Source organism: Haemaphysalis longicornis, unplaced genomic scaffold (assembly GCF_048455015.1).
Source record: "Haemaphysalis longicornis isolate Haplotype H1 unplaced genomic scaffold, Haemaphysalis longicornis Haplotype H1 scaffold_9, whole genome shotgun sequence".
Lineage (NCBI taxonomy): Eukaryota > Metazoa > Arthropoda > Arachnida > Ixodida > Ixodidae > Haemaphysalis > Haemaphysalis longicornis.
This window is the reverse complement of record NW_027526460.1, coordinates 138,676,485-138,702,402: the sequence shown is the minus strand read 5'-3', so window position 1 is coordinate 138,702,402 and position 25,918 is coordinate 138,676,485. Positions and strand designations below refer to the sequence as shown.

Sequence of the window (25,918 nt, the reverse complement as noted above, 5' to 3'; positions counted from 1 at the left end):
ATCTTTCGAATAAAGCCAACTTGCATTTTCTCTTCATGGCTCCTTTAAGTATTCGCATGCCGCTAAACAAAATTGTTCACAGAGTAAGCAACAAAAATTGTAAAATTACCTTTTCCTCTGCATAACAAACAGAAGTGGTTTACAACAGGCAGCGCTCTATTGAAAACAGCTTCCTGCATAGCATGAACAACATAGCCTTTGCACTCGCAGGTGGTACTTTCGGTATATTACAACGCACTCCAAAAAGGCAAAGAACTTGGCCAAGCTTCGAAACTCACCCTGTAGCGGTGTTGCCCCAGCCTGACTTACAGATCATTGATTGAGTGATTGATTGACTGATTAATTGACTTGATTGATTGTAGGGTTTAATGTGCCGACGCAACACTGGCAATGAGGCACGCTGTAGTGGAGGGCTCCAGATTAATTTTAACCACCTGGGGATCTTTAACGTGTGCCAAAATCTCGTACACATCGGCGTTTTTGCTTTTCGCCTCCATCAGAAAAGCAGCCCCCGCGGCCGGGAATTCACTTACAGATCAACTACGCAGAACAGTCGAGAGGTGTGCAGGTCATGCCCACCACCAACTAGGCACTCGAAGAAGGGAAACCCTCACCTCATCGTACTGCTGCTTGGAGTTGAGCTCCACCGAGCAGTGTTTGCACACCAGCTTGCTGCCTTCCACTGCACACAGCCGGAGGAGGGAAGAGGGAGCCAAAAACGGGTCGACAGTTTGATACGGCAACTTTCATTGACACAAGTTTTTATGTAATCATCCATGCGACCCTGCCATTTTTCTAACCCTGTGGCAGAGTTTGGAGAAAGGCAAAGCAAAACAAAGCAAAACAAAGAAAATTCCAGCCCAGAATTCGCACTAAGTACTGAGCTGCACCAACACAGTCGGCATTGTCATGGTCGGTGAGGCGAAGGAAAAGGACTTAGCCTCCGGAACAAGAAAAAGTTGTTGGCTCTCAGCAGAAGAACCTGCAGAAGCTCCGAGAATCATCTACTAATGCGTGAAATTTCTTTTACTTCTTTGCAGGCAGATCTGGCTATTAGTACCCAAAGACGTTGGGTTACCTTATTGTTTTTAAGCTTTCTTTTGTTTCTTTTTGCTAACAATGTAAATTGATACCACAATAGTGATTAAGTGCCCCTACTCCGCCAATTATGAATTTTTCCACATATGCAAGGCATAGTGCAGGGTTGGTCCATTTTCACTATTACGTTTTTCGTGCTCCCAATGTTCTTTTCCATGCTTTTTTAGTTTACTCTTCCTTTTCCAGACGAGATGTGCAAGACATATTTTGGATTTCGTGAGTTCATTGTTGTAAAACTTCGACTATCAGCTGTTTAAGGGGGGACGTGGCTTTCAAAATCAACTTTTTTATTTCTTTGTGGATTTTGATGAAAATTGGCACAGCAACTGGAAATGCTTCTGTGATAACACCATAAAAATTTGAAGTTAATATTTTGATAACTTTTTTATGTATGAAATTTTCTTTCTGTTCCGCTTGTACCGAGCTTGAGCGGCTTATAAAACACGATACAAAACTTGTTCGAAGTGCTTTGCATTCTCAAATGAATGGACGAGGTCGTGACAGTTTTAGAATTTTTTTTTTACAACACAATGTTTTTTAGTTTTCATTTTTTTAGAGGTTAATGTGCAACAGGCATGTCAACTCTGAACAATTATTTGAATAAAAAAATCACAAAAAACAAATCTGGAAAACTAAAAGTGTCACGACCTGAACAGTTCATCAAGGAATGTAATGCAAGAAACGGAATCAAAATAGACCCAGCAGTCACGAAGAAATCCCTGGGACAAGCGACACAGGTGGCAAAAAAAACTGTTTTGAGAAAACGGCTTCCGAAGTTGCAACATAGGTTTCACATATCAAAAGTCGTCACGGTTGTAGCCTTTCATGTCCTTTTGAACATGGGGCTTCTGGAAGGCCTTGCCTTGAAATTGGAGTGCCTTTTCAGCCTTTCTCTTTCCAGAAAACATCATTTTCAGCTCCTCCGTGAAGAGTACATACCCCCCTTGGCAAACCAAACGGAGGGGAGATGGGTTTCAATGGGCTTTCAATGCAAAGTAGGTTAGTTGGTTGGCTGTATCGCACTGGACAACCTCCTTTTGCAGTGTTGTCACCATGGCAACAAGTTAAGCATTTTTTTAACGTAAATTTGAACATTTTTGGCTTTTTTTTTTTCATGTTTTATCTTGCCTGGCACAGCAACTTAGTACTCATAGTGCAGGTGTTCATTGCCAAAAGTTTGCATAGCACAAGGTTGAAAATGAGCTACTTTGAAGCTTGGTAGAGTATTCTGCATAACTCCCAACTTCAATGCAAGAGCATATTTTTTTTTACTACTTTTGACATTCAAGGCATCCAATATTTCTCGCAGCACAGCCAGTATGCCCTGAGCAATGGTATCAATAATTTCCCTAAAAAAATCACTGTTAAATGCTGCCACAGTAACGTACATTTTTAACGCAGAGAGCATATTTTATTCCTATATTACTAACTCAAACCTGTTTGCATGAAAATTACAAGTGCACGGGAAACATTGCGCAAGAAAGGCGATATGGCTCGCGCGCATCGCAGCGCACGCTTACCGCGACATATCGAGCTTTGATTATACCTGATATGGCTGGTCAGGTCGCTTTTAAGATTAAAACTAACGTCGCAGGCATTAATTACAACTACTGGCGTTCAATCGTAACCGGTTGCCCAGTCATGTGATGCTCCAATGCGCGTCGGCTATGCCGTGCGCGCCGCAGCGTTTGACGCGTCGACCGTTTCTTTCTCAAGGCTAGCGAGCCCACAGTCAAAACACAGCACTAACTAAGCGTGTAAACATCGCAAATCCGACTAAAAGTTCACTTCACGAACCGCTATCGCAAGCGCGCACACCGCGTCACCCTCCGGGGTCTGGCGACGGTAGAGTCACGCGCACCACGAAGCGTTCGATGACCTCCGCCTTTCGAGCCACACAACTTCCCGTAATCTGGCTCGTTATCTCTGGCATTCCCATCGCGATAACGTCCGTGTTGAATACCACAGATTGAACAGAAACTCGGCCGAGCGAAGCGGCGAAAATGAACTCAATCCGCTCGCTACGCAGCTCAGGCGGCCGCCATCTTGCGTTGCGCCCGCGACATCCAATCAGGAGGGTCGTCGTTCTGCATCCCGACCGGAGGACCAATAGCGCTTCAGCATTTATTTCTAGCTTCGTTTGTGCGACGTTTCTTTTCTGCCGTTTGTGCGTTTGCGAATGGACGAAGATAAAATAGACGAGCGGAACCGGAAAAACGATCGCTCGGCCGATCTAACCATATCAAAATGGCCGCGCCCGGTGGCACCGTTGCGGAGATAGAGCGCTCCGAAAATTGCCGTCTTTTCGCCCTTTTGCGCTGATAGTTTGTCACCGCGCCTGACAAAAGTATTTTTTTATGCCACTTTGCGACGCTTTTCAGCGTAAAAACTTTGCTTGCACACATAATAGGAAACATAGAAGCCGAATATGCGGGTTTCAAAAAAACGATGTTTTGGTCATTTTTCCGAAGTTGAAAGCCGCGTCCCCCCTTAAGCGCTTTTCTGTCTGTGCGAATCGTTAACAAGAAATTTCCCTTGGTGAAGTGGAGGGGGGAAATGCTCGGCCAAGAAGTGTGCGGGGAAAGTGGTCAGGAAGCAAGGAACCATAAGCAGGTGTTGGAAGTGCGTGCCTAAGAAAGAAAACAATTTGCACGATCGGAATCGAACCTGGGAGCCTCGCGTTATGAAACCGGCGTCTATCTGACTGTACTATCATCACATTTGGGGAGCACAGAATTTCCTTAAGGTTCGTAACGGGGACATTGGCTTTGGACTCTGGAAGTTTGGATTTTGGCCTTTGATGTGAGAAAGCATCGCTTCTTAGCCATCTTCCCTCTTAGGAAAGGGGGAGACCTATGAAAGACCAAGATAAAGTTAGTGAAGACCACCAGCTCTGGTGTTTCCTCAAGTCTTGCCATCTCAATTGTGAAAGTGGCCAAATTTTTATTTGATTTTCTTATTTCCCGGTTTTTCAAAATTCTATTCGACCGATTATCTGCATTTATGATATTATAGCAATTACATGTGTTACTTCCATTAATTCCGCATTTTTGTGTAAATGCAGGGTGGTACGCGGTCCTGGCTGTGGGGGTACTCGGCAAAGAAAGCTGCACATTAAAAAAAAAAAAAAAAAGAAAGAAAGTAGCTGATTAGAGAAGGAAGAGCCCAGAGTGTTAGGTGTGAGAACTATGAGACACCTCATATCACTGTAACAACAACAACAAAAAAATCCTTCCACATCATGGATAGTAGCAGCCCAGCAGGTTATGATTTGGAACAATTTTCGAAGTAGTTTTGAGCACCAAGATGACTGCTGCATTTGTGATCACTCACTGTATTCGCGAACACGCAGGCTCTTATAAATCTGTCATAGGGGCGTTTAGGAGATAGCCGTTGTTGTTAGAATGCAGAGAATTGGGCTGCATTTTTCTAAGCACAAAAAAGGCAAGGAGGAGTGATGACAGAGGACAAGTTCTTTGGATTTGTTCTTTTTTGCTGGCTTTGCACTGAGCTTTCTTTCCATTATACACAGCACCCCTACATGTGTTATGAACATACCTCGGCAAAGTTGGCGCGGCTCACTCAAACTCACTCACAATTTTTTTTTTCGAATCACCACTCACTCAAACTCAGACTCAATGCTGAGCAGCACATCTGCGCTCACTCAAACTCAAACTCACATTGAGCTCAAAACTCAGAACTCACTCGGACTCAAAACTCAAAATGTACTCAGAACTCAAAATGTACTCAAACTCAAAATGTAATCAAAACTCAAAATGTACTCAAACTCAAAATGTACTCAAACTCAATTTGGACTCAAAACTCAAAATGTATTCAAAACTCAAAATGTACTCAAACTCAAAGTGTACTCAAACTCAAAATGGACTCAAAACTCAAAATGTACTCAAACTCAAAATGAACTCAAAACTCAAAATGTGCTCAAACTCAAAATGAACTCAAACTCAAAATGGACTCAAAACTCAAAATGTACTCAAACTCAAAATGAACTCAAAACTCAAAATGGACTCAAAACTCAAAATGTACTCAAAACTCAAAATGTACTCAAAACTCAAAATGTACTCAAACTCAAAATGGACTCAAAACTCAAAATGAACTCAAAACTCAAAACGTGCTCAAACTCAAAATGAACTCAAACTCAAAATGGACTCAAAACTCAAAATGTACTCAAACTCAAAATGAACTCAAAACTCAAAATGGACTCAAAACTCAAAATGTACTCAAAACTCAAAATGTACTCAAAACTCAAAATGTACTCAAACTCAAGATGGACTCAAAACTCAAAATGTACTCAAAACTCAAAATGAACTCAGAACTCAAAATGGGCTGAGAACTCAAAATGAATTCAGAACTCACATGGCCTCACAGAGATTGAGACAGTCAGAGAGTGAGAGTGAGAGTTTGAGAGTGTGAGATTGAGAGTGTGAGAGTGAGAGTGAGAGTGTGAGTGCGAGTGAGAGTGTGAGTGAGAGTGTGAGTGAGAGTGAGAGTGTGAGTGTGAGTGTGACTGAGTGAGAGTGAGAGTGAGAGTGTGAGTGAGAGTGGGAGTGGGAGTGGGAGTGAGAGTGGGAGTGAGAGTGGGAGTGAGAGTGGGAGTGAGAGTGAGAGTGGGAGTGGGAGTGAGAGTGGGAGTGTGAGTGTGTGTGAGTGAGTGTGAGTGTGTGTGAGTGAGTGTGAGTGTGAGTGTGAGAGTGAGTGTGAGTGTGAGTGAGAGTGAGAGTGTGAGTGTGAGTGAGAGTGAGAGTGAGTGTGAGAGTGTGAGTGTGAGTGAGAGTGTGAGTGTGACTGAGAGTGTGAGTGTGAGTGTGACTGAGAGTGAGAGTGTGAGAGTGTGAGAGTGTGAGAGTGTGAGAGTGTGAGTGAGTGAGTGTGAGTGTGAGAGTGAGTGAGAGTGAGTGAGAGTGAGTGAGAGTGTGAGAGTGTGAGAGTGTGAGAGTGTGAGTGTGAGTGTGAGTGTGAGTGTGAGTGTGAGTGTGAGTGTGAGTGTGAGTGAGAGTGAGAGTGTGTACCTTTTGCTGTATACCTTTTGCGATATCCTCATAATTATAACCAGAAAGCATTTTCATATTTGTCCCACGTGACCCCCTCGACGAGACCTTTAATTTGATACCCCACACACCCTAGCAGGGTCATATGGAATTCATACCAGTCAAACTCAACGTTTATAGAACCAAGGTCAGTTGTAAAACTTCGAAGTGTTTCCCGGCGCCGCCGCACCAAGCCGCATTGATGGCGCTGCAGTCGCACCCGGCTCCCGCGCGGAGCACCGGGTGGCTGAGGAGGCAGCTGAGGTCAGCACGTTCTGAGGGATACGCCTGCCGTTGTGCGGCTAGCGTCTCCGCGCGTGCGTGCTTGCGTGCGCGTGCGTGCATGCGTGCGCACTCCAGTTGTAGATGGTTAGGTGAGCACCATGCCGGCGTGTTGTGTCCCCGGTTGCACGGGTGGTTACAGGGGAAACCAAACCCAAATGCGCTTTTCTCGCAATTCAAGTTACTTCGGCCTTCGTGTAGATATATGCATGGTACCGTGCCAATGCGTGTCTTGACCGAAACCTCTCAGCCAAATCGCGCGTGTGGCGTGAATTTTTGCCCTGAGGACATAGCAAAGAGCTACTCCCACTTAATTAACAGTGAAAAAGTAGAAACTGAGTGAGGAAAGTGGAGCCTCGTCGAAGGAGCCGTCCCGAAAATATTTCCAAACCTTCTTCCTTACCTATCCAAGCCGCCGGCCAATAGAAAGAAATTTCCACGCCGAAACATGCAGATTTTTGTACAGAACTCGTCTGCACAGAAAGCCAAAACAAGCGCTAACGGTGCAGCCGAAGAAAGTGCTGCAAATTTAGACGTGCTGGCAGCGAACAGTAAAGACATGGACGCGTTTTCCATTGGCGAGCTGGCGAAAGAATGTTGGAAGAGATTACAATAGAAGTTATATTGGTTTTTTGTTGTTGTTGTTCTTCAGAAAATAGAGGGATAGCTTCTTTTCGTTTAAAAGTGTTTCAATCGGGGCAGAAGTAACTATTTCGGTCAGCTGCTGTCTCCGCAGCAGTGCCTAGAAGCTCTGTCAATAGCGTAAATACAGTTACTATAATCTTTTTTACCGGCACGAAGTAGACGAGATTATAATAGCGGTATTTGCACTATTTACAGAGCTACTAGGTACTGCAGCGGAGACACAGATATACGGTTTGTACCGGGCGCACTGCGATCGTCGTCTTCGTCTTGATTCCCTTCTCGGCCCCATCACCACGCGAAACTGATACTTGACAGCCTATTCTTTTCGCCAAGAGGGATATCCCGTGGAAATATCTCCTTACCTTGAAACTAAAAAAATATCCACTTTTTGGTTCTTTTATTCAACCGATAAAGCTTTTTTAACGAAATGATGACAATGTTTGCCAGCCTTCACTAATGTCTCTGCATGACGCACCAGCCACATTTCCTGCCTAGAGGGTTAGAATATGCAGCCGCCTCAACAAGAAACGTAAATTATGTAATGTGAAATGGCAGACGATGCTCTAAACGAACGCGGAAGTGCAGCCACAAAGCCGCGCGGCCTTTGAAATGCAAGCGGCTACTGCGCAATGGTTGTCGCCGATTAAGCGCCGTAGCTCCGGTGACATGTGGCTAGACTTACCACTTACAAGCGTAAATAAAAGGTTATAAACACGGTGATCGGCATATTTCGCGATTACGCTCGCAACGGCAGTACAGATGCGGCCCGCGCTGATTTCGCTCGTGCTTCCCCAGCGGCTGAAGGGAGCCGGTTGCGACGGCGACGCCACCTGGCGCTGTGGGTCGCTCGGGCGCCGTATTGCTGGTATGGCGGAGGCGGAGAGTTTTAAAACTGACCTTGGTTCTATAAACGTTGAGTCAAACTAACCATGACTCATGACTGTAACCAGGACGCATTATTTAGGTGTCCGACATGATTCCCCTAACTGGAACCTTCAATTTGACGCCCCACATGCTTCAGCGGCCTCACCTTGAATTTAACCCCATCTATGACTCATAATGACCATCTCATGATTCGAACTGTGAAGCCTTTTTTTCATTTGTACCACGTGATTCCCCTCTTCAAGACCGTAAATTTGATACCCTACACTCCCTAGCGGGGTCACTTCGAATTTTACCCCAAATTAAGACTCGCCATGACAATCTAATGGTTATAACCAGGAAGCATTTTTGTATTTCTCCCACGTGATTCGGCTCATCAAGACCATTGATTTGATACCCATCACATCCTAGCGGAATCAATTTGAACGTTAAACCAATCAATGACTAACCATGACTATCTCATGATATAGCCCTACCACATTTTTGTCCCACGTGATTTTCCTTATCAGAACCTTCAATTTGATACCCCGGACACCCAGTGGCACCATTGTGAATTTTAACCTAATTTGTGACCCATTTTGACTATGTCATGATAATAATCAGGAAGCACGTGATTACCCTCATCGAGACATTTAATTTGATACGCCCTAGCGTCATGAACCTGAATTTTAACCGAATCTTTGATTTACCATGACTACGTCATGATATATCCATATCTCATGTTCGTCCCGAATGATTCCCCACATCGAGACCTTGAATTTGATTCCCCACATGCCCTCGCAGCGTCATTTTGAATTTTAACCCAATCTATGACTCATTATGACTGCCTGATGACTACAATCAGGAAGCATTTTTTTTATTTACCCCGCGTGATTCCGTTAATCCGGACCTTTCATTTGATACCTTACACGCCTTAGCCTCATCAGTTTCCCTTTTCACCCAATCTAATGTGGTCATTATTCTGTCTTAAGGGGCGCTGCCCAGTCAATTCAGCTAATTCATTTGAAACAGTAGAAAGGACAGCCCCCGCCCCCATTTCCCCCCGGCTCTCACCTCTTCCTTTGTGACCCCTAGTATATCAAGCCGTTAACAGTAGCAGGCGAACAACCAGCACGCCAGCGCCGCCGTGTGCTTTCCCACCACCCTTTCCCACGCTCTTAGTGGATCCGTAAGGAGGAAAAGTTAAGACAACCCTTTTTTATGACCTCACCAGTCAATTATCACTCACGCGCCCAGCCGCGAAAATTAGGTATACAGCAAGTGCTTATGGCCATAAAAATTCAACAAGAAACTAAAAAAAATCAGACACCACCTCCCTCCCAACCGATCATGCAGATCGCGATTGGTGCCATACCCGCAGGTAACTTGAATTCCGAGCCCACAGTGACGCATGAAACTTAACAGCCAACCATAGCTGCCTGCTAGGCTACTCACATGTACTCAAACTCCAAATGGACTTAAAACTCCTATTTACTCAGAACTCAAAATGTACTCAAAACTCAATATGTAATCAAACTCAAAATGTGCTCAAACTCAAAATGTACTCAGAACTCAAAATGGACTCAAACTCAAAATGTACTCAGAACTCAAAATGGACTCAAACTCAAAATGGACTCAAACTCAAAATGTACTCAGAACTCAAAATGAGCTCAAACTCAAATTGTACTCAGAACTCAAAATGAACTCAAACTCAAAATGTACTCAGAACTCAAAATGGACTCAAACTCAAAGTGTACTCAGAACTCAAAATGGACTCAAACTCAAAATGTACTCAGAACTCAAAATGGACTCAAACTCAAATTGTACTCAGAACTCAAAATGGACTCAAACTCAAAGTGTACTCAGAACTCAAAATGGACTCAAACTCAAAATGTACTCAGAACTCAAAATGGACTCAAACTCAAATTGTACTCAGAACTCAAAATGGACTCAAACTCAAAATGTACTCAGAACTCAAAATGGACTCAAACTCAAAATGTACTCAGAACTCAAAATGGACTCAAACTCAAAATGTACTCAGAACTCAAAATGGACTCAAACTCAAAATGTACTCAGAACTCAAAATGGACTCAAACTCAAAATGTACTCAGAACTCAAAATGGACTCAAACTCAATCGGACTCAAACTCAGTCGTGATCACTCGGCTCAAACTCACTCAAGCTCAAACTCACCATGCCACACTAGCCTCGCGCTCACTCAAACTCAAACTCACGCGTGAGTTTGAGTCCAAATGAGTCTGAGTGAGTGGACTCATGAGTGAGTTTGCCGACCTCTGGTTATGAACAACATCGCTCTCAATGGCAAAGTACTACGACCTCGGCTGGTTAGCTTTGTTTGCATAAATGACAAAAATGACAAAAAGTAAGGTTCGGATCAGACTACTTGAAATGCAGCAGGACTGGCCTCTCGGTGCAGCTTGATGCAGCAACCAGACAACTGGATGCAGAACTTAGCTGGCATTATAGGAAGCAGAGTGCACCGCCACTGAGTCTCCGAGTCCATTTGGCACGCAGTCAACCTGGGTGGACGCCCAGAAAACTGCGCTAGCCACAGATAGCCCACTGAGTTTGCAGTACGAACAGCTCCTCCTAGCCAACTCGGTGCAAACAAAGCACCTTACAGCCTTTCTGCCAATGAACAGAATAGGGCACAGACGGGGACCTTGGAGGCCTCCACACTCGACACTAGGCAGCGGACACTAGGTCTTGGCTAGCAATGCTGCACGATGAGCTCCTCTAGAACAGTGGTTCTCAGCCATGACTGCGCCGGGGACCTCTTTCGGGCTTGCGAAATTGATGAGGGACCCCACTAGGAAATACATGTCGATCAGTGTCATTACGTCCCACAATTTGCACTTGCAGCTTACGCCCCCCCCCCCCCCCCCCCCCACACACCTGCTCAATGCCCACCTTTTATGCTTGACTTCTATGACAATCCGCATCATAATGTTAAACAATGTGCTCTTGAATCTAAAAGTCGTCTATACACCTATATGCTGCCTTTTCTGTGTGTTTTTTTTTCTCATAGCTGGCATATTGTGCAAAAAGCCGATGTGCTACGTGGAAAGACTAAGCGTACATGTCACGAAGCCACCTTTTTGCATTGCCAGCAAGTTCAGGCAAAATGGAGGAAAGAATGGCAGGGGCAAAAGTTTTAGAGGTGGCCTCACGGACCTCTCAAATTCTCTCGCGGACCCCCATTTGAGAACCACTGCTCTAGAGTAAGCCTTCCACACCCCCCTCCAAGGAGAAGGAAAACAGGAGGAGGCGGAGGAGGAGGGGGAAGAGAACTGACGGCGGGTGCACTCGAGGGTGTGCACGTCCTCCGGTGAGGGCTCGAGGGTGGTGATGGGCACGTTGAGCTTGAAGCAGAGCAGCTTGTGGCGGCCCCCGCCCAGGTGCTCGGCCAGCTGCTTGGCGCTGTTGGTGAACACGTTGCACACCTTGCAGTGCACCACCCGCTTGCCCGTCAGGCCCCGGGGGAGGTCCGTGCCGGGCCCGCCCCCTGCGTCCATGCGTTCGTTCGTTTCACACCGACACCAGAAGAAGTGCACCTCGTTTATGACACCGTACAGCTACAACACGTGGCACGGCCCACTAAACAGGTCACAATTTCAAACACCGGTACTTTTACACCCCCGCTAAAACAATGAGAAGAGGGGGCAAGGGGAGGCAAAATTATAGTGACAGCAGGTTTTAGCTAGAAGTAAAGCACCCGACATGTAGCTGTGTACTGGGTACACCCTTTGTCGAAATTTTCTAGGCCAGTCCTAAGCCTTTCAGACCCCAAAGAATGCACAAAACAAGCTTTACCTTTTTTATGTAACAGAATTATTTTACGACAGTAAGGAAAAAAGGTGTTTTTGCTACCTCTTCCGGCATAAAACGTTTCAGCTTCTCTCGGGAAGCAAGCTCGTACATTGAATTTTTTGTGGCCTGTGCGTTTCTGGCATGGCCTAGAAAATTTTGACAAAGACTTCACCTGTGCTTCCTTCCCTCTTTAGGGAAACAAAATTCCACTAGCTGTTCTCACCACGAAATGTTAGTCCTTTTCCCCCACAATTGCAAAGAAGCAATCACGTATCTTCTTTAATTACAGAGGGAGTGGCGGCACGTGGATTCCCCCCAATCAGCTTACCCTCTGCTTACCAAACAAGCAGCAGCTACAATTGTGAGCACGTTGACAGAGCTAAGTCTCTCCACTGGATTTCCTCACCATGGTAGTTGGGTGCCTTGTCGTAGGCCTTGTTGGCGGCCTTCTGGATGACGCGCTTGCGGTGCTCGAAGCTCTCGATGTGGATCGCGTGCTGGCCCAGGGTAAAGAACTTGCAGTCGCACAGCACGCACTCGTACTCGCGCTGCACCGAAAACACCGCACCCGGTCAAACCCTGGCCCCCAAAACATTACCGCATACATGACGGCCACTTTCAGATAAAAACCGCATGAAACAACAACAAATCACTTTGAAAGCGATGTTCACGCAAGTTGCGCCTTTCTTACTGCGCTTGATCGGAGCATAGCCACTATGGTACCACATTGACTGAGAGAGGGCGAAACGGCCGCTTTGGCTGCGCTGTCCGTGCATGCGCTTCAGTGCAAGTGAACCATGTGACTAGGCGAAGGTTGAACGGCTGCTTTGCTAGTGCTTGGTCTAATTTTTTGCTCATGTGCACATGTCTTGTGTAATATATAAGAGTTTTTATGAATACACGCTGATTGATTGATTATGGTGTTTAACTGACCGACGCTAAACGGAAAATGAGGCGCGCCATTGAGGAGGGCTCCGGATTCCTTTTGACCACCTGGTTATCTTTAACGTGCGCCCAAAAGCTTGAACATAAGGCGTATTTGCTTTTCGTTTCCACCAGAAAAATGGCTGCCGCGGTCAGGGATCGAACCCATATCTTTGGGCTACGAATAAATGCTCGTTGGAAGTACAGTAAAGCCCGCTTACATCGAATAGCACCAGGATTGTAAAATAGTTCGATATAGCAAAAATTTGATATAGAAAGTGAAGCAAAAAAAAAAACTTATATGAGAGCAATATTGCCGACGGAGTTACGAGCTAACGCCGAGCTCTTACCACCTTCAGTTCACTATTGATACGACACTTTCTCGGAAAGAAAACAATAATTTATTGGGGTGGAAGAACTGCGTGAGTGTAGCCTGCTTCTTGGAGTGCAACACGTTGCTGATGACTGCTTACTACACAGTATCTAAACAGTCGACAAGCACAAGACCGCTGCCCTCAATGGCACTGCAGTATCGCCGTAGCAGGGCCACGGCAGTGACGGCTTCGCTCGTGCTCGGAAGCGACACGTCCTCGGCGTCTTCAAAAGAGCGGAGACAAGCATGGATACAAGCGAAGAATGGCGAAACCAGCGAACCGAGCAAGTGCGGGCAACGAGTGGTGCGGACTTGAAGTTCGGTGACACCGCAGCCCGCAGCGCCCAATGTGGCGGTTTCGGCCCCAAGGGCATGCATGCAAGGAGCTGGTCCACTCTGCCACGGTCGGTTCGGACGCGCCCGAGCTCGCGTAGGAGCCGCAAGTGACACCCGCGCCACTGCTACGTGCCGATGTATTGCGGGAAAGCCTGCCGCATGCCGAAAGAAATCGAAAAATCCTGCGCGGGAGAGTTCGATATATCCTTGTGAGCTGAATCGCGTTCGATAAAAAAAGTTTTAAATGAATGTAATTTTTACCAGAATTATACAAGGGTTCGATATAGGCAATAATTCGATATATCCGTGTTCGATATAGGCGGGCTTTACTGTAGCGCTTGTCCCTCGCGTCTTCCTTCGTCGTTGGTGTAATTTCTGGTGTTTTACATGTCTACATGAGGCAGTTCTTGTGCGGTTTGTTGCTTTTTTTGTTTTGGTATAGTTATACGAAATATGCTACGTACTTCCCCCAAATTGTATAAAGCTTGGCACGAAATAAAAATTTATTTGTCACGGTGTGCCTCAAGTCAGGAATGTTGCAAGCGAATATACACACGTGAACAACTTTTGCACTTTTCTTACTTCATAAGCAACTGCCTTGCGTATATCTCATTTATATATCAGGACAAAAAAATCTGGACCACATCAGTTACAGCAACTACTCGTTTCAAGCGGAAATGCTGCCAAGAAAGCTCACTCGTTATGTTGTCGACACTCAAGCTACCTTGCTCTTGCCTTGCACGGAGAAGCGGCAACACGGAGCTTGTGGTGAGGTGGTGCTGCTGATGGTGATGATTGCTTGGTGGCTGCCCCTTTGTAGCTGGGGGACACTCCTGAGGGCATATAATCACCCTGGCGTCCTAGCCTCAGGAGTTTTGTACGTCGTCTCCTTTCCTCACACTAACGGGCACGTCTCCGCCATTCCTTCAGTCGACGCTTCATAGTGCCGACCGGATTCGGCGCCACGTCACCAGTCACCCGCCCGGTGGCGCTCCACTCGCACCCGTGCTGTCGTCCGTGCCCAGTGCGCCCCCTGGTGGGGGATGCGAATGAAACCTAGCGCCTCCGCCATGGTGGTATCACTAGGATGGTGGGGATTAAGCTGTTCGCAACGCAACACAATGTTTTCTGCCATCTCCTCTTCCTCACCACACACCGCGCACATCACCTCTTCCGCATCGTCCCATTTCCGCCTCCACATCCGCGTCCTCAACACCCCAGCCCGCACTTTGAACAGCATCGCACTTCCTGGCAAGTTGTCGCAAAAGTGCTCCTGGGAAATGGCGTGTTTGTGTGACGCGTACAGACGGAGAGATGGTTTCGCCACGGCCCTGTCCGCCCATCTTCTCGTCTCCGCAGCTACCACTCGCTCTTGCAGCTGTTTCCCGCTCAGGCTGGTCTCCTTGATGTTATTTAAGACCGGTAGCGACACCTCGTTCTTGTGGGCCAGTGCGTGCACCCTTTTCTTCCCCCTTGTGGCGTCACCTGCTAGCAGCATACACCGGTGAACCCGGTCTACCCACAGCGTGTCGCTTAGTGAGCATGCGCGGATGTCGAAACCGAGCTTGGCCACGGCCTCTCGTGCCTCAAATGAGGACCAGCCTACATCCCCTTGGACTGCCTCATTTGGTGTCGACCGGTGGGCGCCCAGGGCCAGTCATCCCACCTCCCTCTGTCGTCTCTCCAGGTACTCCCGGGTGGCTGATGACAAGCAAAGCACTGCATTAGCAAACGTGAGCACCGGAACGTGCACCATCTTCCAGAGGCTCCTGCCAACCTCCACCCTGTTGAAGGACCAGAGGATTCGGGCCCTCAGGATGTTCTGGCTGCGCAGTGCCTTTTCACGAAGCCCCTGCTCATGTGCAGCCAAGTGGTCTGGATCGGTGGTCAAGTCCACACCCAGGTACCGGTACGTCGCCGCAAAAGGGACAGGCTTCCCCTGCACTGTGAGCGCTTCTCCATCTGGTAGTGCGTCCGTGTCGCCCCTGAGAAGTATGGCACACTTCAGCACGCTCAACCTTAGCCCCAACAGCTCTGCGTGCTTGGTGCAAATGTCCAGGAGTCGCTGCAGGTCCGAACGAGAGTCCGCTGTAAGGACAATATCATCAGCGTACATGAGGCCAGGTAGTCGCTGGTGGATTGTCCTCCCCTCCTCCATATAGGTTCAGTCAAAGCCTCTTGCACTTCCCTCCAGCTCTGCCTCCAGACCGCTCAGGAACAGCATGAATAGCAGAGGGGACAGAGGGCAACCCTCACGGAGGCCCCGCTCGACAGGCACCGGCTGGGAGCACACGCCCTGCCATTCCACGACCACTTCTGTGTCCGTATACAGGCTCTGCAGCAATCCCACTACCTCCACTGGTAGGCCCTTGTTTTGTAGCTTCTTCCACAGTAAGGTGTGGTCAACCCTGTCGTGTGCCTTCTCCACGTCCAGGAAAGCAGCCCACAGTTCCAGCCCTTGCAGGCAAGCCACCTCTATTCACTGGGTCAGGACGTAGAGGTTGTCATCCAGCCGTCTGCCCCTGCAAAAGCCGTTTTGGAGCTCTCCCAAGGCTCCCTTTCGTTCTGCCAATGCCTGCAGCCGTCTCCGAAGGATTTGAGTGAAGACCCAGTACAATACCGCTGTGACAGTGATTGGCCTGTAGGCCTTCCAGCTGCTGCGATCTCCAGTTCCCTTCGGGATGAACATCATCCGGCTGCAGTTCCACTATGTGGGCACCTGCCCCGTCACCAGAATGATGCTGGACATTTCCCACAATGCCTCACACTGCCTTGGGCCCAGACACTTCAGCAGAGCTGCTGGAAAGCTGTCCAGACCTGTCGCTATTCAGGCCGGGATATGAGTTAGAGCCCGCTTCAACTCTGTTTCCTCTACCGACCCAAGCCACTCTTCTAGGTCCGCCGCAGGCCCTCCATCCTGCCCTTGCCTACCTGTGCTGGTCTCTGTGCAGTCCTGTATAGTGCCTCCATGCCCAATCACTTCTGAGGCGCCACTTGGGTGTTCTTTCTTGAAGAGAGCTGCAACGACAGACACCATGAGCTCCCTGCTGTCCCCCTCTGACAGAAGCTGTTGAGTCTCTGGGTGTCGCAGCTGCTGTTTGGACTCTGCATGTTTGTGCGAGCGTTGGACATGCTGACTGAACTTTCGGGGTGCCTCCCGCCCACTCCTTTTCAACTCCTCAATGAAGTTCTTGTTTACTTGACGGATGCTGTTCTGTACGGTGCAGGCTGCCACATACTTCTCTTCTCAGTAGGTGTCCCACAGCTGCTTGTGAACTGGCTCAGGTTGCTGAGCCCGTACCGCCGTCCAATGTTGTCGACATGCTGCCTTCCTCTCCTGTAGTGCAGCTCGGACAGCTGCGTTCTACCATCTCTTTGGCCCATGCTTGGTACGCTGGTTTCGGCCTTGTTTCATCCTTTTCGCAGCCTGCACCTGCTTGACCAACTTCGAGCATTCAACCTCAGGTCTTTCCTCCAGCCCTTGTGCAACGAGTTCCACCTCCTGCTCAGTCAGGTGTGTCCTAACGTCAGCACTGCTCCTTCTCTCATACCTTCCCCCAAACATAAGCAGCAGCCGGTTGTGGTCACTGCCCAGGCTTTGGGTTCCAGCTTCATCAATCTCCATCCATGTAAGCTTCTCGTAAAGGCGTGGTGACATTATGGCAAAGTCAATTGCTGATGAGCGGTACCCAGACGACCAGGTCACTCGCCCCTCACACTTGTGCTGAAGGTTAGCGAGAACTAGATGGTGTCTGTCCATGGCGGCCAGCAGCTCCTGGCCCTTTCTGTCCGTCACATCACAAAGGTCTTCTAGGTGGCCACTGAAGTCGTCCAGTAGCAGCACCTGGTGTTCAGCCTGAAGGTATTTTATGTCCTCTCTTAAGCACTGCCGCAGCTTCTCATTTTGCTGCCTGTCGGCCTGACCGCACCACATGTACACCACACCTACAGCCGTCCTTTGTCCCATCAAGTCACCTGCCAGCCACACATGTTCCCAGCACTCTGGACGCACTCGGGACCACCAGAGATTTTGTGGGAACAGTACTCCCATGCCTCCTGCTCTCCGCTCACTGGCTCCCCCGTTGCACCCCTCCCAACAGAACTGTGCATGTACGGGTGGCCCTTCAGACTCCCGGAGGTGTGACTCAGCCACGCCGTACACGACCAAGTGTTCTTCCTCCAGGGCCTTAAAGAACTCTTCCCACTTGCTTTGCGATCTGCCACCCTGGATATTGAGGTATGCAATGCCCGATACTGCCTGGACTCCTGCCCGTCGTCGCCTCCTACAGTCTGGTGCATTCTTTGCATGCCCACGATGGGAGGCGTCCTTGGGCCCGGTTGTACCCCCAGTCTCCCTTACCGCTGCTGGGAGCCTATGCTCTCTGTCGCTCAGATAAGCAGGAGCATGCTGCCCATTGCGGCCATCAACGTTTCCTGGGTTTGTGGGTTGCCATTCCGGACGTGCTGGGGGGATCGCTGGGCACTGTGCTGCCCCACCACTACCCCTAAAAAAGCACACAAGTGCTTGCCCAGCTTTGTGCCCAACCCCTGGGCTGTCTCCCAGGAGTAGCCCTCGCCACTCATGCGGTGAGGGCCCTCGTGCGGTCGCTCCCCCCCTCTCCACTTCCCAACTACGCGTCAGAAAAAATCCCATGCGCTGGGCTGGGATTGCGAAGGCCGTAAGGGGAGCGCGGAAAAAGGGTCGAGTCCGGCTGTGTTTGTAAATACTTGTAGTACCGTAAAAACCCGCGTATAATACGGACCCGCGTATAATACGAGGTGTAATTCGGGGGCAGCAAAATCAGAAAAAAAGTTTTCATCCGCATATAATGCGAGGTAAAGAGCACAGAAAACATTTATTTGCACTTCAGTTACCATTCAGTCATTGTGAGTTTTCGATCGCACTGTCTCCCGACGTCCGTTCAGTCATCGTGAGGTTCGCTGCCGCTGTCTCCCGAAGTCCTCTTGTCGGAAATGTCTTTCAACAAAAAGTAGTCCTCAGTGCCATCAAGGGCGTTCAAGATGCCACGTTTCTTAAAATAGTGGCTGACGAGCTTCTCTGGGATGCTGGTCCACGCATCTGCGATCCAGCCTCAAAGCACCGCTGGAGAAGCCCGCGTCAGCTATCCGGTAGCTGTCACTTACGGCTCTCATGACCTCATCCACTCTTGGTAGCAGGACCTGATGCAGTCCTTGAAAGGCTTGTTGATGCAAACCCCTAGCGGTTGCAGCTGGGATGTCATACCTCCTAGAATGACAATGGGTTCGGTGCGGGGTTCTTCTTCAACAACTTCTTCACGGAATCGGCCAGGTGGCAGCGAAAGGCGTCGAACACGAGCACTGACGGGAACCCCCAACAGTGCTCCAGGCCGCCGACACCACACAGACTTCATCCATTCAAGCACCAGTTACTTTCTCCACCCGCAAATGCTGCCTTCGGTGACGCCGAACTACCGTCCTGAGGCGCAATTGCTGATGGTCTCGGCCCATAAAATAACTCTTCTTTTAATTGCAGCCGAATACTGCCTGCGTGCACCTAACATCGTGATCGACTTGCGGTGAACATGCCGATCCTTCGCGTGGTCAAAACAATCAAAATGGCACCGGCTGAGAGAAGCAGCAGCAGCCAGCTAACGCCACCGCAAGATGGCGCTGCCTTCGCTGAAACCGAAACTGAAAGGGCAAATTTTCGGCTGAAAACTTTGGGATCCACATATAATACGGGGCACAAATTTTTCATAGTAAAATTTGGAAAAAAACCTCGTATTATACGCGGGTTTTTACGGTAAATTGCGAATATTGTCACGTAGCCAAAGACGACACAGCTGTCTTTAAGAGAAAAAACAAGTCTATTGGAGCGAACTTGTGCTCTCCTAACAACTCAAAGAATACACAGGCGGCGAAACAGCAGTCAACAAAGTGACGTGCATAAACTGGTGTCGGCTATTCGAATGCCGCGGCATCTGCTTAGTGGGAATTTATCACTCGGCGCGAGGGTTTTTGGAATAGTCGAATTGTATCCAGAACACTGTAGATCAATGAAGATTATTCTGGGCTGTTCACGTTAGTTCGGAACACTCTCCCTATCAGAAGAGATAACACATGCGGCACAGAACGAAAGCCCGGAACAAGCGCCTCTCTTGGCAGACACAACACCGACAACACAGACCGGCGCAGCCGGGTGGCAAAAGCAAAACACAAATAAACAAACCCAATGCATGGTTCGTGGCAATATTTGTGGCGTAGACCATCGTCAACTATGTGCTTCTGATCAATGAGCCATCTTCAACATCAACCATCGATTGAGCGATACCCCACTCGGGTCACATAGCAGCAAAGCCTAACTGATGGTTTTTGGCTGCACCAACCTCAGGGTATTGCGAGAAAACAGCATACATTTCTTATCAAGTGTAGCCCACAGCAGATACATGTTACTCTAGGGGAACGCAACACTTTGACAGGCGTCAAAGTATGCGCACAGCCTGTAGAATACAGGGCGAAGATTTCTCGGGGTCTGCCCTCCTAATGCTTGCACTCTAAGCGATTGACTGAGTGATTATTTTAACTCTTGGTGCACATCTCGGCATGCGTCAAGCTTATGAAGCACTGGCAAATCCCTCACTGCGAGTATGCGCCATTCTGCAGGTACGTATCACTTTGTTAGAATAGCAGCAGCAACTGTCGGGAATATGTCAGTGTAGGCCTAATGCTTGCGTTTGAGATTTAACATCCCAGTCGATACTTGCAGCTTCATATACAATGAGTAATATAGGTACTCTTTCTGATTGGTACCAGTTACGCTTCAAAATGTCACATTAGGCATCATGCCCTATAAATATGCCTAGTGGTGGGTAACCTTCAGGTTCAGCTTTATGCATTCCAAGCGGCACTATGCTTGATAATTGGACTAGCTATGCTTCCAGCAACGTCAGAGTGAAACAGCATGCATTTCCACCCAAATTCAGCGCGAGGCTGTGCCCTTTCAAGTACACACTACAAGGCCAAGTGTTTTGCATAGCAGTTAGTTTTCCCCGATGCCTGCTGCCCTGTGCGAGGCATCCCAGAGGCCAGCCATGCTGTTCCCGTTGTGCTGCCCATGCACGGCATCTGGCTAGAACTTTAGCAGCTTCCATTTAAGCCTATCGGGTTGGTAACTTCCCTTCCCAATTTTGCCCCTCTAACACTAATTTCAAATTTCGATCACTTCACTGCCTCTCCCGCTCACCCCTGGCTCGTCATCCTTGAACTTGTGCCGCTCTCGTTCTTTCTTCTTGGGTGGCTTGGAGTCCTTGGTGCTGCCCTTGGAATCCTTGGAGTCCTTGGAGTCCTTCGTGCGGTGCCCTTCCTCCTTCTCCTTCTTAGTGTCCTTCCTCCTCCCACTGTCCTCCTCCTCCGAGCCAGGGCTCGAGGACCTCTTGTCTCCTGCACATACCAAGGAGACCGTGAACAACCCCCATGAACAGGGAAGAGGCAGGGGTGCTCTCAACTTCACCTGCCATGATAACTGACGAGGAGGAAGTGCAGATGCAACTTGACATCCAACTGCACTTTATTTCTGTTAGCAGGTTCTCCAGAGCCTTTCAATGCACGTTAACCCAGCACATTCTGTTGTATGCTGCTGCGCCTAGCTTTGGCAAGTGCCCCCTTTACTATAGTGGCATAAAACGTGGATTCGGCAATCTAACAATGTAATGTAGCTCCTAACACTTGCACTTACACTTCTTCAAACAAAAGGCCACTAGTTCTACTATTAAGCACTATAAGTAATAGGCTTGAAGGGAGCAAAGAGCATCGAAAAGGTAGTCACTTATTTTTCCCAATGTTTCGTACTTCCGTTAGCAAGCCGTATTTTCAAGTAGTTTCCGGGAAGCAGTGAGGGCACGAAAAAGTGTTCTAAACATTCTCATCTCACAAAAACCGCATAACTCATTTTCATCTGCCTGTGCTAGGTTAGAAACCAGGTTGCACTGGCATGCTTCAAATGCTCAATGTGTGCACAAGTTAGAACTAAACACTAAACACCTTAGAAAAGCACTTTGAGCAAAGGCATGCAGCACCATTGTGCCCTAGACTATTGAAATCAATCGGGCGTGCCAGCTAACAGGCATCACAAATTTCCAAAATACGGAGTACTCTACGCAAATAGGATAAAGGGAGTGCTGTCGCTTATCATGTGGAACGACAGCTAGCAGTTATCCAATTGTGGCCAACTAAGGTTTTAGGTCTAATGAACTCTTTTTAATTACTGTTAAAAGCTAAGTGTAAATTTAAAGGCTACTGACCACATTCTAAAAAATGTGGTTTATTCCTCTGTCGTAGGAATCAGCAAAACACGAAAGTTAAATGCAGCTGAGTATGATTTGTGGGTCGGCGGCTGTCTTGTGGGTGTGCTTGGCAAGCAACGTCCTACTGGCGTGTCGCTTTGGCAAAGGTGTACTGGCGTCATTTCCGTGACGAATAACACGTCAGTGAAATCTTGGTGTATCCCGGCATAAAATACTTTCATGTTAAAATATAAAACCCGAAAACGAACAACCCTAAGTATAATGTACTCTTCAGTAGCAAAGGTTGCTTCCCCGCAAGAAGACCCTGCGTGCAGGGGTGCATCCTTTACAGGCTGCTTGCTTCGTTGTACTGGCGTCATTTCCGTTGTGGATATGACGTCAGGGAAATCTTGGTGTATCCGGGAATAAAACAATTTCGTGTTAATATCCAGCACAGCTTTTTTTGCAACACATAACTTGAGCAGCTCTGAAACCTCGTTAAACTGTCCCTGACTAAGATGCAAAGAAAGTACGTACTAACCAGCACTAAGGTTTATCCAAATGCTTTAGGTAAAAGGGAAACCGAGTCGGGGATTTGGCTTAAAGAAACTACGGCTTATGCGGGTACGGTTTAATAAGATTTCACTGTACTCATTAATTTATTTACTATCATACTGCGCTCTCAACAGAGGAGGCGGGTGGGTCATAACATAACCTGAAATAATCAAGCAAATAGCGAAACCATCGCATATGCAGCAAACCCGTATTGTAATGAAGTCTTTCGGATGGAAACACTTTTTTATAAGCGATACTTCATTAAAAGCAGAGATGATTTTCTCTAAATACACAGCAGCGGGGCCAGTAAAAAAAATTTGAGCAAGGTGATTTTGTTATAACGAGGGTTTACTGCATCACCAAGAATTATACAAAAAAGAAGCCAATGAAGGCCCCGCAACAAGTAGCTCAGCAATTACCAAGGAATCATGCCTCATATACCCAAAACAGTGCATGCGGAAATTTGTACACAGTTTCGCCCCAAAAAGCCCAAGCACGCAATGGGCTTCATTCAGCAATGGTGAAAAGGGGGAATTAATGCTGGAAAAGATTAGCCTGAGCTTTACAGAGCAGTGAATAGTTTAACGACAATATCTAGGTATACAGGAATGGAAGACAACGATGTACACACGTTGCATTTGAATGAGTTCGTGCAAAGGAAACATAACTTTGATCTCGCCATCTTTCTCTGTCATACTAGCCGAAGTATGCTGCTTTCAGGAGTGAGCTGTGAAGAGGAATTGAGTGGAGAGATACTTTGTAATAATGAAATGGACAGAACCCTGCTGAACTATGTATAGTTAGCATTTATATATAGCTTACCTTTAGGTAAGCTATATGTAAAGGTATAGCAAATCATTATAATATAGTATAGCTCATCATTTAGGTATAGCTTACCATTTATAGCATACCTTTAAGACATCAGGAACCTCGTGTCATGCACAATTATTCTAGTTTGGGTAAAATAACTGCCTTATATGCCAGGCATACAGCTCAATCACTTAATTAAATGTAGTGTTCCGATACACAGGGAACTGCTGTATGCCAACAAGTTTCCAAAAATAACGGTTTCTGGGACCATGTAAAGTTTGCAAGACTTTCATAGATGAAAGACACTTTCAACCAGCCCACTAAAGGTTTCTACTGCCACATCCAAAAGTATTTTCGAACACTTAAAGTAAGTGTTTTATGAAGACACTTTTTGCTTTCATCCGGGATAGTTCAGCAGTTTCAGGCCGCTGTCTGACTACTAGTGCGATGCACTAACTCAGTGGTTCTCAAATGGGGGTCCGCAGACCCCAGGAGGTCCTCAAGAGCATTTCAGGGGTCCGCGAGACCTCCCTCAAAACCGTTTTCCCCCACCCTTCTTTTTTCGAATATGCTCTATAGTGGGGTCCCCCATCGCTTTTGCAAGCCCAAAAGGGGTCCCCGGGGCAGTCATGGCTGAGAACCACTGCACTAACTGATGTTGACGGTAGGCTATAAGTTGTTTCAGTTCTGGCTTGTTCTGTCAGCAAAGTGAAATTACGGTCTGCACCTTTTCACTGCGCTTGGAAAAGCACTAACCACCTGCATCACATACATGCCAGACTGCATCCCATACATGCAAAGAAATGCCACAAAGAGAGTGATTTGGCTTCCTCTGTATCATACAGCGCACATCTACTGCTCTCTCCAACTACGCTCTTATACTGATAGGAGCTACCCCCGTTGTTTTAACTACCAACTTTAGATGAACTTTCCATGCTGACTGGAACTCATCCAATTGAAATTTCAAATTCTAGAAAAAAAATTTTCAAATTGTAGAAGAAAACAGCACAATGCAAAAAGGATCGTGACGATGACAATGAGGGGACACAATCGTAGCACTGGACATGCTTCCGCTTTCTTTGATGTATCTATTACAGTGTTCATTGAAGCGTCTATTTTGGCGGCAGCTGTGAAACATGGTTGTCCATGGAATTACACCTCTGAAGGTTTCAGGAAAACACCGTGCAGTGAGCAAGGAGGCAGGCTCTCACTGCACTGTAAAGACACCACTGAACAACACCGCTGCAATTGTTACGACGCAAAGAATAGTTGCCAGACACATGTCTCTCTGATGACGAAGACACTGCAGCAACAGCAGATAATGTAATCATGACAGACCTTCCATTAAGTAGACAAGATGACCATGTAGTCACTGCATTGATTTTAATCAGCCTTTTCAAAGTTTCAAAGGCGTATGCAGAAGGCATGTGGTATTATGTATTTCCCGGCATAGAACTGTGAAAATGAATTTGCTTGCAATGTGCCTGGTGTATCTAATCAAATTTGAGCGTTTTGTGACACGTGTAAATTTTAAATGTATGCATAGGAATGTTTTACTTTAAATGCTGTATAACGCTGCCTTTTGCTACGTACTTGGAATGTACTCTTTGTGCATTACATGGCATCGCTTACGTTTTTTAAAAAGTATCTTGAGTTCTATTCAACGTTATGTTAGATTAGAGTACGCCTGCGCTATCTGGGATCCCAGAAAACTCACGCTCACCCAGTCCATTGAAGCCATTCAGAATCACGCGACTTGTTTCATTTTATCAAACTACAGCCGTAATGCCAGTGTCACCTCAATAAAATCTGTTCTTGGCTTGCCTGACTTGTCGGCATGTTGCAAATATCGTCGTCTTTGCCTTTTCCAAAAAATATTTTTCCATATCATTCACTTGAAAGAACAGCTGATGCTTCCGCCTGCATATATTTCATCCCGCATAGACCATGTACACAAAGTTGGTGTTCCTTCTTGTTGGACTAACCTTAAGAATGATTCTTTCCTTCCAAGGAGCAGTGTTGACTGGAACCACCTTCCCGCCTCCACTGCTGCCACCTCAGAACATTCCCAATTCAAGACTGCCCCACAAAACCTCCTTTGTTACAGTGTGTAGTAATACTATGTACTCCCACCTATGTACTACAATTGTTGGTTGTCATAGTTGTGTACCCCCCTCCCCCCCTCCTTTCTGTAGTGCCTCTTGGCCCTGAAAGTATCGTAAATAAATAAATAAACAAATAAATAAATAAAATTGTTTCAATGTTCCGTTCTAGGCCATTATGTTTGAGAATATGTTTTCTGTATTACCTTCTACACTGAACTGCCCTTAGGGGGGCAGAGGCTTTGTCAGGCATTCCGCCTATTCTCTGCCCCCCACTCCCCCGGATAGCATCCGTGAAAACAACTCTGAATTTAAAAAAAAATAAAATAAAAAGGTATGGTTTCATATTCACACGTCTAAGCAGCTTTATAATGTCTCTCTGCGTTCCTCTCTCTCTCTCTCTTTTCTTTTTTTGCAGACCTGCTGGCTATGGCATGCCAAGGATCGAGGCACACTCCGAAAAAAGTTCTGACTAAACCTCCCTCAATTCTATTACCACCGCTCTGCACACCACTACATCGCCATCCGATCCCAAAACTGACTACAGTTGAATCCGTTCCCCACACCGCTCACACAACCCCCCCTTTTTTCCGGTCCAGTGCACCCCCGCACTTTGAGCACCCTCTTATGAGAAACCATGTCCACATGTCCACCTGGTGGGTGTTCGTCCGCTCAAAAGGTTTAAGGGGAGAGCCGTCGGGGTGCATGGCCGTTGATGCACTCTCCACAATGTCCAACCATGCACGAGATAAGGTCAGGAAGGCTTGACGTGGTGGAACAACGCTTCACACAG

At 47.3% G+C, this 25,918-nt stretch overlaps 1 protein-coding gene across 1 annotated transcript in view; it reads right to left on the bottom strand.

The window, feature by feature from the left end:
- The window catches only part of LOC144153626 (uncharacterized), a 76,104-nt gene that overhangs the window by 47,055 nt on the left and 3,131 nt on the right, over positions 1–25,918 (bottom strand). The window contains exons 2-5 of the mRNA XM_077685275.1: positions 20,620–20,816; positions 12,168–12,309; positions 11,247–11,456; positions 615–682 (exon numbers count right to left, since the gene is read on the bottom strand). Of these exons, the coding sequence (XP_077541401.1) occupies positions 615–682; positions 11,247–11,456; positions 12,168–12,309; positions 20,620–20,816 (617 nt within the window). The remainder of the gene's footprint in view (positions 1–614; positions 683–11,246; positions 11,457–12,167; positions 12,310–20,619; positions 20,817–25,918) is intronic.